At 37.1% G+C, this 15168-nt stretch overlaps 1 protein-coding gene and 1 long non-coding RNA gene across 2 annotated transcripts in view; one reads left to right on the forward strand and one right to left on the reverse strand.

The window, feature by feature from the left end:
* The window catches only part of SHQ1 (SHQ1, H/ACA ribonucleoprotein assembly factor), a 101640-nt gene that overhangs the window by 30312 nt on the left and 56160 nt on the right, over positions 1-15168 (forward strand). Inside the window, exons 7-9 of the mRNA XM_077858061.1 lie at positions 4338-4492; positions 6292-6345; positions 8795-8918. Coding sequence (XP_077714187.1) covers positions 4338-4492; positions 6292-6345; positions 8795-8918 — 333 coding nt within the window. The remainder of the gene's footprint in view (positions 1-4337; positions 4493-6291; positions 6346-8794; positions 8919-15168) is intronic.
* On the reverse strand, positions 11137-13016 carry LOC144291199 (uncharacterized). The gene is made up of 2 exons (XR_013358526.1): positions 12727-13016; positions 11137-11579 (listed from the first exon to the last, which is right to left on the reverse strand). It is a non-coding gene; the product is annotated as an uncharacterized LOC144291199 (long non-coding RNA).

Below are 15168 nucleotides of genomic sequence, written 5' to 3' on the forward strand. Positions count from 1 at the left end.
TTCTGGGGCACCTGGGTGGCTCAGTTGGTTAAGTGTCCAGTTCTTTATTTCAGCTCAGGTCATGAGATTGAGCCCAGCATCTGACTCCACACTAGGTGAGCCTGCTTGAGAGTCTCCCTCTCCCTCCACCCGGCCCCTCTCTCTCCCTCTTTAAAAAAAAAAAAAAAAAAAATACACACACACACACACACACACACACGCACATTTTTTATGGCCAGCAAATGAAGTAAATGCATTTTCATAGTTATTTGTCATTTATGTAAGCAATGCTTGTGCAAATATATTTCTTTGTTCTGCTCGTACTTTTTAATCATAAAATTTCTAACATCATTGAAAAAATTATTAAATGAATATATTTCAAGACCTGTTTTTTTGCACTAAGTAAATTTTAATGAGTAAAGGAATATTGCTTCTAGTAATTTCCAATGACTGTATTTAAGATTCTTTTCCCCAGAGGATAGATGGTAAAAACTGCTGGAAGGAAGCCTTTAAACAAAAAGAAGCTGTGGTAAAGTGAAGTCTCCTAAGAGAAGACTGAAGTGGGTTAGGGGAACTCTGTGAGAAGGGGCCAGCATGTGTCAGTAATCATAGTCTCTCTTAACTTTTTTTACTCAGTTGTGAGGAGCAGAAGGGCAGTTTTTGTTGAGTAGAGATAGAAAGGGATGGTAGCTAGGTATCAAGAGGGTGATCTGGGAATACTGAAAAGGCAATGTAGGGGTGCCTAGCTGGCTCTGTTGGTAGAGTGTGTGATTGTTGATCCCAGGATGATGAGTTCAAGCCCTATGTTGGGCATGAAGCCTACTTAAAATTAAAAAAGAAAAGGTGATTTAATAATTTTTTATCTAAATGTTAGCTTCACAGACAGCCAGGTGTCTTTTATTAGTCCTCCTCCCCTAAGAGGGTTCCTGAATTGGAGCTGGGTATAGGAGTGATTGCCCTGGGTGACTACCTTTTCTCTCCTCCTTTGCCACTGGGTGTAGTTATGTGACTGAGCCCCGGATGATGGGAAATGAGTGGCAGTTCTATGTGCACTGGAGCATTTAGAAAGCAGATGCTTGCTGTCCCATTCTGCTTTCCCATTGGTTAGAAAATGGTAAAAACCTGCAGCAGCTTTCTTCAATGCATAGATGGAAGTCATGTAATGGAGATGCTGATGCTTCACCAGTCCTGGATCATTCACTCAGAATAGTAGCGTGGGAGAAAAACTTCTTATATAAGCCACTGTATTTTGGGATCTTTTGGTTAGCAGTTTAACCTGTCCTTACCTAAATATAATGGGCAATTCTAAACCCTGGAGAAAGAACCTTTTTTTTTTTTTTAATACATATTCAGTGTTTTTTTTTTTTAAAGACTTTATTTATTTATTCATAGAGACACAGAGAGAGAGAAAGGCAGAGACACAGGTAGAGAGAGAAGCAGGCACCACGCAGAGAGCCTGATATGGGACTCGATCCAGGGTCTCCAGGATCACGCCCTGGGCTGCAGGCGGTGCTAAACCGCTGCGCCACCGGGGCTGCCCCGAGAAAGAACCTTTTAAAGTTATTTTGAAGGGAGGTTGATAGGAAGCACTGAAACTGAAATCCAGATGCTCCTCTTTTATTGGGCTTAAAAACTTTCTTAAGTGAATTTGAAGGTGATTGATATGGCATGGAAGGAAAATTAAGGATTACTTTGCAAAGTAAGAGAGAGATAACACTTTATTTAGAGGTAACTTAAAATACCTAGATGGTTGAGTTTCTTTGGAAATCGCTCTAAGATAAATAGTAGGCCATGTTTTACTCACACTGGCCAGGAACTGAGTACTTGTGTGTGGTTAGCTGTTACTCTTTCCATAAATCTTGCTTTAAGACCAGATGTATTTTACTTTGCAGGTATGGTAATAACTGATAATGCTTATATTTTAATGTGAAAAAATAGATAACTTGATAGCTTACCTGTATTATAGACATCAAAGGAAACTTAGAAGGAACTTTAGTCTCACACTTGCTTACCTTACTAATGTTGACCTAAACTTTTTCTTTTTTTCTTATTAGCATTTATTAAGGACTTTAGTTTTTTTGGTCTGGGTAGCCAAACATTGGTTAAGAGGGTATGTGAAAAGAAATATTTTCTCTCTCCTCTCAATAGCTTACTGGAAATGGGGGAAAATGTTGTATTTACAATCACAAAAGTTGAAAATGCTTGGAGGTAATTTTTAGCAAGAAAAGCAACATATCTGTTTTACAAAGTTGGTGGTTCAGTACAGTGGGAAAAGATGGATTACTGACCAGACTGTGTTGGCACAATTAACTATTCATCTGGAATTAACCGAAATCTTAAAATATGAAAAAAGTAACTTCCAGATGGATTAAAGACTTATATTTTTAAAAGGAAATCATAAATTTTAAGAAAAGCTGAGAGGCTTTCATGTACAATTCAGGGGTTGAGGAAGCCTTATTGAAGGCTGTAAATCCAGAGTCTGTTTTTTTTTTTTTTTAAAGATGCACATATTTAGCTACACAAAAAATAAATAATTCATTGGCAAAAGATCTCACAAAGTCATTGGGAGAATGCAATAGATTTGGAGGTATGATGAGGGTCATATCTATGATTATGAGTTCTTAAAAATTTGACAAGCCATCCAATAGAAAAAAATGGGCAAAACACATTTAAATGGTTCATTCACAGGTTGCCAACACATCTATAAAGTAATGCTCAAAGTTCAGCAGTTAGAAAAATACTAACTGCAGTAACAGTGATAAATCACTGTATGAAGTTTTTCTTGCTGTGTAACAAATTACCACAAATTAGAAACTCTTCTAATTTTACTCAGTTTCTATGGCTTAGGACTTGGACTTGCTTACTTAGCTCAGTATCTTATAAGGCTATAGGTAAATTTGGGTATCTTCTCTCTCTCTCTCTCTCTTTTTTTAAATATGTTTTGGTAGCTATGTTCTTTTCTGGAGTAAGGGTCCTTTTCCAGGCTCACATAATAGTTGGCAGACTTCAATTGCTGTGCCACTCTTCGATCTCAGAGCACCCCCCCCCCGTTCAGTTTCCTGCCACACAGCCCTCTTACATCATGGCATCGTAATTCTTCAAAACCATCGGCAAGCCTCTGGCTCCAGTCTGCTCTTAATGAGACATAATCATGACAGTGACTATCCCATCACCATTGCCATATTCTTTTTGATAGAAGCAAGTCACAGGTTCTGCCCACATTCAAGCGATGGGACTCAGTGGGTCTCATCTTAGAATTTTTCCTACCACGGATACTTCCTATCTGTTAAACTGGAAATGAGTAGGAGAAGCTCTTACATTTATTGCTGAGTGTGAGGGATGTGTGTAGGAAAGAGAACTTGTGTCCATGACCATTAAAAAGAAGGAGAGTTGTAGCCTTTAAATGAAGTATTTTTAAAAAACAGATGCACTTTTTAGCTCAGTGAATCTACTCTTGGGAATTTACTATCAGAAATAAAGCTTCCAGTATCCAGGGACATGTGCTACGGACATTTATGCAGTGTCATTAACAGGGGCAGAGAACTGGAAGCATAGTGGATGCCCATCAGTAGGGGGAGTGGTTGGATAGAGCATACTACACCATGGAATATTCTACTCCTTTACAAAAATTAGCTAAGTGCCAATTGACTTGGAGAGATTTGCCAGAAATACTGAGTGAGGTAGGCTAGATGGAGAAAAATAATCAAATTCTTTGGCGGGGTGCGTGGGGGGGAAGATATAAATTCCCTTGATATGTTTTTGTGTCTGTATAGCATTATATAATAGAGAAAATGTGAAATGATATATGCTAGGTTATTAGTGTGGGCAAGGCTGACAGTGAAGATGGAAACAGGGTGACAAGCCAAAGAAGAAAAGACACTGTCGAAAAGAACCATCTTCCCTCTTCAAATATGTGTGATGTAACACTTTGTTCCTGTGTATAAAGAATATCAATAAGTACTTTGCCCTTAATGTTGACTATAGTGTGGGAATATTCCTATTTCTTTGTTTAGAACTTTCAAAATGGATAATGGGTATTTATGGCGTGCTTTATTTAGCTATTATTTTTTCTGTTCTTATACTGTCTTTTTATTTTAAAGTAAACAGCTCCAGGATTTAGATGACTTGAATACAGGAGAGTATAGCCAAAAGCGGGATCCTAGAAATAAGGAATAGATATTTGAGCAGATACACAGCCCTTAATAAAACTGTGAAGTCTAATTTAAAAGTTCTCTCTATATTCAGAGTTAACTCCTCAGTTTCTATAATCGAAGTTCTAATTTTGACAAATCCTTCACACTGGGGGTTTTACAAAACTGAATGGAACATTTAATTTTGAAATGCATTTTTCCCCCTAGTATCTTTTTCTGAAGAAGAGAAATACCAGCTGCGAAAATTTGTCAATAAATCTTACCTACTGGACAAGAGAGCTCATCGCCAAGTATACTACGGTTTGATTGATATCTTGCTGGCATATTGCTATGAAACTTGTGTCACTGAAGGAGAGAGGAATGTAAGTGCACGTATGTCTATGCATGTTGGCTTAAGTGACCAGACTAAATAAACTGTGAGACATCACTCCTCCTGTCGAGAGTAGGAGCCATTGTGATTAGTAATTCAGGGGATGCTCCTGGCAGAGCTGCATGTGTGTGTCGGTGGTGAGTACCAATGTGAACGCATAATGCTTGCTTGATCTTTTTTCTTCTCTCTGGGTATCAGTGTCTACCAAGTAGAGCGAGGCAAGAAAGCTGAGGGTAGAGAAAGATTATCTCTTAGGAGATGGCTTGTCCAAAGAAAAGAGCTGTTTCCACATGACACTTGACATTGACAAGAGGTAAACTTTACCATACCTGTTTATAGCCTCTGTCCAAGCTGTCCCATTAGCAGACACAAGGTATAGCATTTTACAAAAAAAGGGAATCTGAGCATTTATCCACAGATGTCCTTTAATTTATATGGTAGATTTGCTTCTGAGAAAATTCTATGTAAATCACATTTTTAAAAACTTGAATCACGTCTTTTTTGCTATCAAAAGAAATCTTGTAAAAAGTAAAACCTTTTATGAAGTACATTATTTCTTAAATGGTCTTTTTAAAAATAATATAAAATTTGTTCTCTCTCTTCTTAATCCACATTTGATTTGTAAATGAAGAGCTAAACGTCCCCTTACCTGTATCAGTGATTGTATGATTAAAAAAGGTTGGAAAGCCAAAAAAAGTCTTTCCAGTTAATGTGCCCCTGCAGCTGTTTATAATTGTACTTGCTCAAGGGTTATTTTCCAGCTGAGCATATGCTTTCCTTTTTTACAAATTACACAGATAATTCATATCAGCATAAAAGGAAAAATATACATATGAAGAAAATAATTAAAATTTCCTGTAATCTCAGCCAATCAGAAATAACTAGTGTTACAAGGAGATACCTCCCTTCCAGTTTTTTATTGTGTACTTGTGTGTATGTGTATTTAAATTGGGTCATGATGTATATTATTTAATCTGCTTTTCTCAACATCATAGCATTAGTGTATAGGATTAGAATTTGATATGTGCCAAATTTTCTGTTGTTATTATTCTGAAAACTTCAAAGGTGACTCTTGAGATTTGCATTTGACTCCAAAATGAATATTAATAAATGTATCAAGGGCATAATATAGCTGGAAATGTTTTTTGTTTCCACTCATCTTTTAAGGATACTATAATTGAAAAAAAATGTTCTTTGACAAAGAAAGTACTTCACATTATTGCTTAAGGAGATGAGTGAGAGTTCAGTTATGCTCAATAAAATTTGCCATTTTTGATTCTTTTATTCTCATATTTGACATCATGAAGTCTTGCAACTTCAAGACCTTCTCTAGAATGTACTTACTCTCTCATAAGCATTTTCTGAAAGGCCACATTCTTGAGCAGCTTTTTAAGTGCCTCAGTCAGCACTTGAGCATTATCTTTGAGTCCTTTGGCAGATTATTTATAGAATGTTTGGGAGGCAAGTAACTTAGTTGAGAAGGACAGAAATTGAGCAAGCCTTGCTTTGCTTTAATTTTTAGTTTCAAAGCCCCTGCTTATTTGCTCTTATGTTCTGGTACTCTTATCATTGGAAAAGCTTTACTTTGTGAAATCCCAAGGAAAGTAGGCAGAAACGTGCCTTTGATAGCTACTGCAAAGCAATTATTTGTTTCCAGTCATGGACACTTCTCAGTTCTTAACGTATGTCAGTGCTCCTGAGAAACTAGTTGGATAAATGGGTATATTTGCTTTATTTTAGAATGACTTTACCTTTAAAATGACAATACTCTTTTCTCCAAAACAAATAAAGGTTGAATCTGCATGGAATATTAGAAAACTGAGTTCCACACTCTGCTGGTTTGAGGTATGATTTTCAGTTGTAATTTTTTAGATTTATTTAAAAAGTTATTTTTCTTTTGCCATTAGTTCATTTTGGGTGTAATTCAAGCAATTTCTTAACTTCTAAAAGTGGAAACTTTATTATACAAAATTTCCCCCACCTTTAATAAAATTCTGATTGCATTTGTAACTATTCCACTAATCATAGTATACAAATGAAGCTAGGGAAGGTGTTGTGGAATTTGGGAGCAGGAGAACACCCTTTGGAGGAAGAATCACATGTAGTCTGTTGGGGGAACAAGTAGGGTGGAGTTAGAGCATGTTTGTAAGTTGGCATATATTTTGGCTCAGAGCTCAAAGTTGGGTATCAAACCTAGGTGATAGTTCTACTAGCTGCCATTTCCTGACCATCAGGACTGTGCTAAGCATTTTATATATATTAAGTCTCCTGTTCCTTCTAATAAGTCTGTAAGATAAGTATTACTGCTATTTTACAGATGAGGAAACTTAGATCATATAGTTTAAATATCTTATCTTAGGTCCTACAATTAGTATGGTCAGAGCTGATAACTCTCCTAGTAATCATTGTTTTTATATCTCTTTCCTAGAAAATAGTTGTGTAAGTCTTATCAAAAGATATTTTAAAATGTACTAGCTCTGAACAAATTGTTGAACACCAAAACAGTAATTTAAATAGGAACTTTAGGGCAGCCTGGGTGGCTCAGCGGTTTAGCACTGCCTTCAGCCCAGGATATGATCCTGGAGACCCGGGATCAAGTTCCATATCAGGTTTCCTGCATGGAGCCTACTTCTCCCTCTGCCTGTGTCTCTGCCTCTCTCTCTGTGTCTCTCATGAATAAATAAATACAATCTTAAAAAAGAAATAAAATGAAATAAATAAATAGGAACTTTGAGAAAGTATCATTTTAGGGAAGTACCAGGCTGGCTTATTCCGTGGAGCATATGACCATGACCTTGGGATCGTCAGTTCCAGCCCCATGTTGGGTGTAGAGATTATGTAAAAAAAGAAAGGAAGGAAGAAAAGCTAGCATTTAAAAGAAGTGTCAATTTAAATAACTGATAATTGCTTCATCAATTAAGTGCTATTTTTTTTTCCACTTTAAATCCTAGGTACAGAGATGGTTAAATTGTAAAATCCAGGGCTGTTTATTCAAATAATAGATAAGACTTGAACAAGAATTGAGACATTCAGCTCTGTCAGAAAATTTTGCTACTCCAAAGAATGTTCCATGAACCAGTGGATCGACCAGCATCCTTGGCTGGGAGCTTGTTAGAAAGACAGAATCTCAGTCCAGACCCACTGAAGCAGAAACTGTAGCAAGGTCTCCAGGGATTCATATGCATATTACAGATGGAGGAGCACTGCTCTCTAGATTTCACTTGGGTTCTTCTTATTTCTGTGATCAGCATATAATGGAAAAACTGGTTTTTTAATGATTGCTTTGGTTACTTAGGTTGAAAACAAAGTAGTTGGTGACTAAATAATTTCATAGCTCAGTTATTAAAATCTACGTGAATAAATTCACCTATTCATGATTTTACTTTGAAATTTTTATTGTTTTTGAGATAACTTAGAATTGCCAGAGATATAAAAAGCTATGTGAAACTTATTAAAGTATTTAGTTTTCGGTAGAATTTTAAAAATGTTTATAATTCTTTTTAGCTATAAACTGTTCTTTGTCAGGTACTCTATATTCTCAACCAGATCTCTCATTTGTTAAGGATTAACATATATGGAAATTATTCTCTCTTAGTTTTACTTTTTATATTTTAAGTTTTATATACCAGTTACAGTTTTACTCAAAATCCAATAAACGATTTGCACAAAGTGATATCAGTAAGTTTTGAATTGCTGATGGTTTCAGTTTGGTACTATTCAATATAAAATACTTTTTTTCAAGAAGTCACTTTTCACTTTAATAAGTGAAAACAAATTACTGAAGTAAATACCACGTATTTACCAAGTATTACTTATGCCCGAAGCACTAAAAAAAAGAGTAGAAGAGGGAGAGGTAGGAGACTGCGAATGCACTTCACTGGAGTTCCACATCTTTCATCTACACTATCTTGAATAGTCCTAAAGGACAAAAATATGAAACGTATATTATTTAACAGTGTCTTTTATGTGCATCTGCATTTTGTTAGTGCCATGTGTTTTAGATTCATATTTGTAATTCTTAAAAGACTTTCTAAAACTTTCCTGCTGCATATGTGATTTTTGGGGAGCATTTGTGATATCTTGATAAAGTATGAGAAATTACAAAGACTGCAATTAAGTGTTTTAATGTAAGGTATACAAAAAGAATCTCATTTCATGGTTTTGTATTTCCCTCTTGGGTGGCTTCATGGTGATCCAAACTTAGAGTTTTTAATTGAGAGTAGCTTCATATTACTCGGTGTCCTTTTGTTTATATAATATGGAAATGATTACTTATTTAAACTCTGCTTCACAGACTTGGACCAATGTTCATGAAATCCTTGTGTCTTTTGGAAGAAGAGTTTTGTGCTACCCACTTTATCGCCACTTCAAGCTGGTGATGAAAGCCTACAGAGACACTATAAAGATATTGCAACTGGGTAAGATAAAGATATTCTTGTGCTTGCAAATTTGAGAGTGGAAAAGTTATGTTTTTAGCCAGTGAGGATGTTGTGAGTTTTGCTTTTCTCTGCATAAATGAGTAATGAAAATCATCAAATTCAATCACTTCTCCCCCCTCAGGTATATAAAGTAATAATTCCTCTCTGTAGATATATAATCACAAGTGAGGTGTGGTACTCTTTCCTGAGAGATGCTGGAAGGGTTGGTGGAGAAGGTTCACATAGTATTCCAAACCAGTTTGTAGTATAGTGGATTGCATCATTCATTACTTCTTGGATGTCTGCAGTTTTCTAGGCATTACACTAGGATTATGGGTATAATAGTAATAATAAGATATATTCCCTGTTTTTATGCAGTTTACAGTTTTCCCAGGGGGACAGATGACAAATAAGTAAGCAATTCCATCATAGAGTGAAAAGCACTCTGTCCAGGGACATAGTGATCACTGGGAGGGGACACAGAACCCGGACTTGGGATGTCAGGAAAGGCTTTCCAAAGAAAACACATTTACTCTGAGGACTTTTGACTATTGCCAAATCTAACCTGGAAAAGACAAATATTTGCTAGTTTTAAGGATGTGGAAAATGTTGAGCTCTGAAACAAATTCCAAAGTGACTAACAGCATCATTGGATGAAGTATATAATTTCCAAGGTAATGACTTTGAAGGTAGTGGCATCCGTTTGTATGGATTAGTTCTGGCACATTTATTTAAAAATCACTTTCCATCCTTTATGGTCATTTCTTATATTCTTCCCTGGGGAGTCTGATTGCTCCTTTGTCCTTAGATTAAGATACTTCTGGGGCTTAGTTTTCAGACTTCAGGATAAGAAGGGAAAGTAAGGACGCCCTTCCCTTTACCACCCAGGTAACATCATTGGCTTAAGAGGAAGAATCCCATCTCTAATGTTTTGTCCCCTTCTAGAAGTATACCTATGTTTTTCTTTGACTTTTGTGTAACCTATCACCTTGTCCTAGGGGGAAAAATCATATTTGAAGTAGATTCTTTTAAGGCAGATAATAATTCTAAAAATGAATTATAGTTAAATGAAAGATACTTTTTTTAGTAATCCACTTGGATTAGGCTGGCTGTATTTTGTTTTGAAGAATTGTTGTTCATAAGATTGCAGAGCTACTACCTTTGAAAAATCGATCTTGTTGGTGGGAAAGAAACTGCTTTGGTTTTTTTCCTGTTATTTCTTCTTGGCTTCTAAGATATTTCTTGAGTTGCAAAACATTGCCTTGGAAAATCAACCTATTATAAATGACTGTTGAACTTGAGTTACATGTCATCATAATTAATTTTTTGTTTAAGTCGTGTTAGATGATCTCATTATTCACAGATTTATATAGTGAGAATGAGTTTGCGATTATCCTGTTACATCATGGTTTCCAGATGGAAAACTGGCAAAACCCCCGTGTGTGTGTGTGTGTGTACGTGCGTGTGCAAGTGTGCACACACACGTGCGCATGGTTGCTGCTTTTTATTCTGGGAACTAATCTAGTTCTCTGGATTTTCATTTGAAAAGTAATCAGTTCTGTGATTGCATGACCAGAAATAAATTTGATTGCATTGACTTATTACGTGGTAATCAATTACTCAAACAGTTTAGTAGGTGAGAATTGAAATTGAGACTTGACTTTTCATCATTATCACTTTTGACTTTTTATCAGCTGTGTCTTGGTAGCAACGTCAAACCTTAGGTAACACACCAGAGGTCTGTCTGTTGCAAAAGAATCTGAAGTCTCTGTAAACTGTACAAAGCATGTTCTGAGGCTAATTTGGGTCATGGTTAGTTAGTGCTGAAACAGAGAGTTGGGTTGTCTAGAATTCATACCATAAGCTATGGGGAGGACAAGCTCTGGATGTGGGTCGTAAGCTGTGTTGGTATAGGTGGATGGCACAGGGATGCCATTTTTGCTATTGAAGAATCTCGTTTTGTTTAGATACCCTGTAATTGAAGCAGGGGTAGTTCTGTAGCATTCAGTATTTTCCAAGAATGTATTTGTGCCTACTTATAATTCAAAATGTAATCATGTGATCACACTTTTCGTGAGAAAGGTCAGTTCAGTGCTTCCATAGTTTGAAAGTAACAACTCTCCCCCTTAAGAAATATTGATCATAATTGGAAGGAGCTTTCAAAACCAATGTATCAAGACTTCAGAATTTATAGAATATTTCATTATCATAGATTGACTAAGATCTGAGTTTTCATTTTATTTTAAGATTTGAGTTTTTAAAAGAACCATGAATTTGCTTTGCCTTGACTTCACAGGAGCCTTCACAAGAATTCTTTCCCGCGCTTTGAGTTAGTCTCAATCTTGTGTTACTTCTCCCACCGCTTCTCTACCTCTGTGGGGACTGTGTACATTGATCTCTCACTGTCGCTACATGTCTATTCCAAATTCCTTTAATGGCAGAAAACCCGCTTTGCCCCTTTAAGGACTATTTTAGTGCTTAACACAGTACTTGTGCATGGAGTTTCTGTCCCTGATCAGTAACCTTAGGCCACATGATCATCCCTGTTTTTTGTTTCTGTCCTGTGTCTTGAGCAACTTTCACTTCCTCCCCCTGTTCCATTCTTTTGGGAAGACGTGGGTAGAATCCTTGATGAGAGCATCACTTAGCTGTGGTTACTCACTGAAAATAAGTGAAAAAAGAGATGAAAAGAGAACAGCTTTTCTAATATGCCTTGAAATTTTATTCTGTTTAGAAGTGGCATAGTTTAATATTTGATTATACACTTCATACGGTTTATTATTCGTACTAATATCTGCATTTCATTAATCTTTATGATGACATTCCTCACTCTGCTCTTGCTCAGCTTTTGAACATATAATGTAACTATTACATTGAAGGTGCTGAACATCATGGGAAACAACTTAATTTTTTTCTCTCAGTTCTCCCTTTGAACTCATTCTTTCTGTTCTTTTATTGTTTCTGGATGGAATATATATCCTATAAATATCATATCACATACATACCTATCTTATATAATGGATATTCTGTAAATTTTTATATCACTTTAAATTATAGGGGTCTCTTTTAAGTACTTAAAATGTCCTCTTTGAACTTGATTAAAAAAGTAAATCTTCCCTTTCCCATCTCAGGGCTGCCTCAGGTTGGGAAGCCAGCACCGGGGAGAGGAGGCTCCTCTTTGCTATTGCAGGAAGTACCATTTGCTTCCAGAGCAGGCTTCTTTCTACATAGCCACCACAGGCTACCTATTCCTGCTTCTCGATAGGGGGCTTTTATCAGGTGTGGGGCAGATACCAATCTTTGTACCCTACAACTGCCAGAGGTGGTAGGTTACACTGTCTAAGGCCCCTCTTAAAACTCCCTTTCTCAGGGGGATCCCTGGGTGGCTCAGCGGTTTGGCGCCTGCCTTTGGCCCGGGGCGCGATCCTGGAGTCCCGGGATCGGGTCCCAGGTCGGGCTCCTGGCTTGGAGCCTGCTTCTCCCTCCTCCTGTGTCTCTGCCCCCCCCCCCCTTTCTCTCTCTCTCTCTCTCTGTCTATGATAAATAAATAAATAAATCTTTAAAAAAAAAAAAAACAAACCTCCCTTTCTCTTGGTTTAGGTTGACAGGAAAGTAATTCTTCCCCTCTCCCATGGAGGCTGGTTGAAATCCATAGTACTACAGTCTTAGCCAAAGAGATTATTCTCGACTTCTTTGCCTTAAACTCCTGGGGATCAGTGTTGGGCCAGGGGGTCGTAAATCATCAGTGTTTTGTTAGTCTAAATTTAGCATAGAGAGGTTAGCATCTTTTTTTAATATATACATATACTTGCTATTTGCTTTGTCCTTTGTGGGGCTATTGGAAATGAGTCAGAAAGAATCTTGGTTTACTGTGCTAGTACAGTAATAATAACCACAGTTGCCACAGTAACTCTTTCCTGTGGGCCAGTGCTAGGTTCCATACTTTAGATGCCTTATCTCATTTCGTCCATACTGTAATCCTGGAGGATTACTTTTCCCATTTGGCAGGTAAAAGACAGGCTCAGAGAAGTTCAGTCACTTGTCCAGGGTCACAAAGCTATTTGTTGGTAGAGCCTGGATTTGACACCAAATCAAAAGTTGGACTCAAAAGTTTGTGCCTTTTGAAGTGTGGAAATAGTTGTAAATGAAATTATAGGAAGCCTGGGGTTTATTTTAGAATATCCCAGAGGTCTTGGGGGGAAGTGGGCCAGGTGTGGCCAGGTTGGCCACAAGTTGGTACCTGTGTGAAGCTGGTGATGCATATGTGGCAGCTCACCATCCTGTGGTCTCCTTTTGCACATGATTTGCCTTCATAAAAAGCTTTTTGGTTTTTTTAAGTGTGGGCTCTTAACCACTATAATTCAATGTTTTAAATTTAAGTATATTCACCATTTTGTGGAAACCTTATAATTCCTGTTCAGACAGTTATATAGATTTTTTGGCTGATGAAAACATATGTTTGAAATCAGGTTTTTTTTTTTTTTGTCCTATTTTTTTAAACGATTTCTAAATTTATTTATTCATGAGAGACAGAGAGAGAGGTAGAGACACAGCAGAGGGAGAAGCATGGAGCCCGACGTGGGTGGGACTCAATCCCAGGTCTCCAGGATCACGCCCTGGCCTGAAGGCAGTGCTAAACCGCTGAGCCACCCAGGCTGCCCATTGTTTTGTTTTTTTAAAGATTTTATTTTTAAGTAATCTCTCCCCAGCATGGGGTTTGGACTCAAACGCCTGAGATCAAGAGTTGCATCCTATACCAACCAAGCCAGCCAGGCCTTCCAGTTCTGTTTTGTTTTGAAGGCTAACAGAAACCTACCTTTCTATAAATGTTTGAGGTCTGATGCCTAGTAGCTCCAAGGTAGGCTATAACTCTAGGAACAGCCTTCATGAGATTAGTTCTTGTTACCAACTAAAAAGTGGTTTTTCCTATAATTAATAGCCCTTACATATTAGTGTTTATTGGGCTTAACAATCAGTTTTTCAGAAATGACTGCCTTATTTGGTCCTTCTGTAGATAGCTATAATCTCAGTCCATGTGAAAGACAAGAATCGTAGGACAGGGCTTGGGGCTGCTCTTTTTCTTTAAGAAAAATGATTGTCCAAGAAATTGGGGTATGGCAAGTGTATTGTGTGAACTCTGAGTTCTGATGCGACCTTAGAGATGAATTGGTTTTTACCACTTAAATTCTATTTAGCCCAAAGTCAGTTTAGCAAGTGCTTCTTTTCATTGAGTTGTAGAAATTACTCCCAATTTGAAAACTAAAAGATGAAATCACTAGGATTTTCCAATGTTGACATTTATCTGACAGTATTTAATATTTATTCATTCATTCATTCATTCATTCATTCATTGATTGATTGATTGATTGAGACCGTAAGCTCCTGCATCAGCAAGGTTTGGGGAGGAGTTGGTAAGAGGCAGAGGGAGAAGGGGAGAGAGAATCTCAGGCAGGCTCCATGCTCAGTACAGAGCTCAGTACCAGGCTCAATCTTATGATCCTGAGATGCTGGCCTGAGCTGAAATCAAGAGTTGAATGCTCAATCAACTGAGCTACCCAGGTACCCCATTTTGTATTTAATTTTTATGAGTTTCCTATTATGGACATTTTAAAGAACTGTTAGACTTTCTAATTTTTACTCCTCAAATACATTATGTAAAATTATTTTGCAAGCTACTTGCCAATGTTGAGCACTTACTATGTCAAGGTGCTGAGCTAGGTCTGGAGGTATACTCGTGAATAGGGGAACTGTGGCTCATGCACTCAGGGAGCTTAAGATTCTCGTAGGGGTGGTATGGAATTATACAAATATTAGGATTTTTTTTAAATTGCTTTTGTGGTAAGTAGTTCACAGAAGAAATACATTGAATGAAAGTGTAAAGTCAGGGTAATGGGCTTGCCTTCATGTTGTCATTTAAAACATGTAACCTCCTACGGAATGGAGCCTCTGCCTTATTTGACTTTTGATTCTCAGTTCCTACTCCTGTTTCCTATTATTCTAAAGTACTTATTAATTGGTTGATGAGTTCATGTATTTATTCATTCAACAGGTATTTCGTCAATACCCACAAAAATGCGATTTATTATGTGTGGAGTACCTTGTAAATACAGAGAGCTGCAGAAAGATGAATTAGACTTGGGTACTGTATTTGGGGAGTATACGTGCTCATAGAGGAGCTAAGATATCCATCAAAAACAAAATACATGGTAGATGGTGGTTAAGTATGGTACATGAAATGTGGATGAAATAG

Source organism: Canis aureus, chromosome 19, assembly GCF_053574225.1.
Source record: "Canis aureus isolate CA01 chromosome 19, VMU_Caureus_v.1.0, whole genome shotgun sequence".
Classification (NCBI taxonomy): domain Eukaryota; kingdom Metazoa; phylum Chordata; class Mammalia; order Carnivora; family Canidae; genus Canis; species Canis aureus.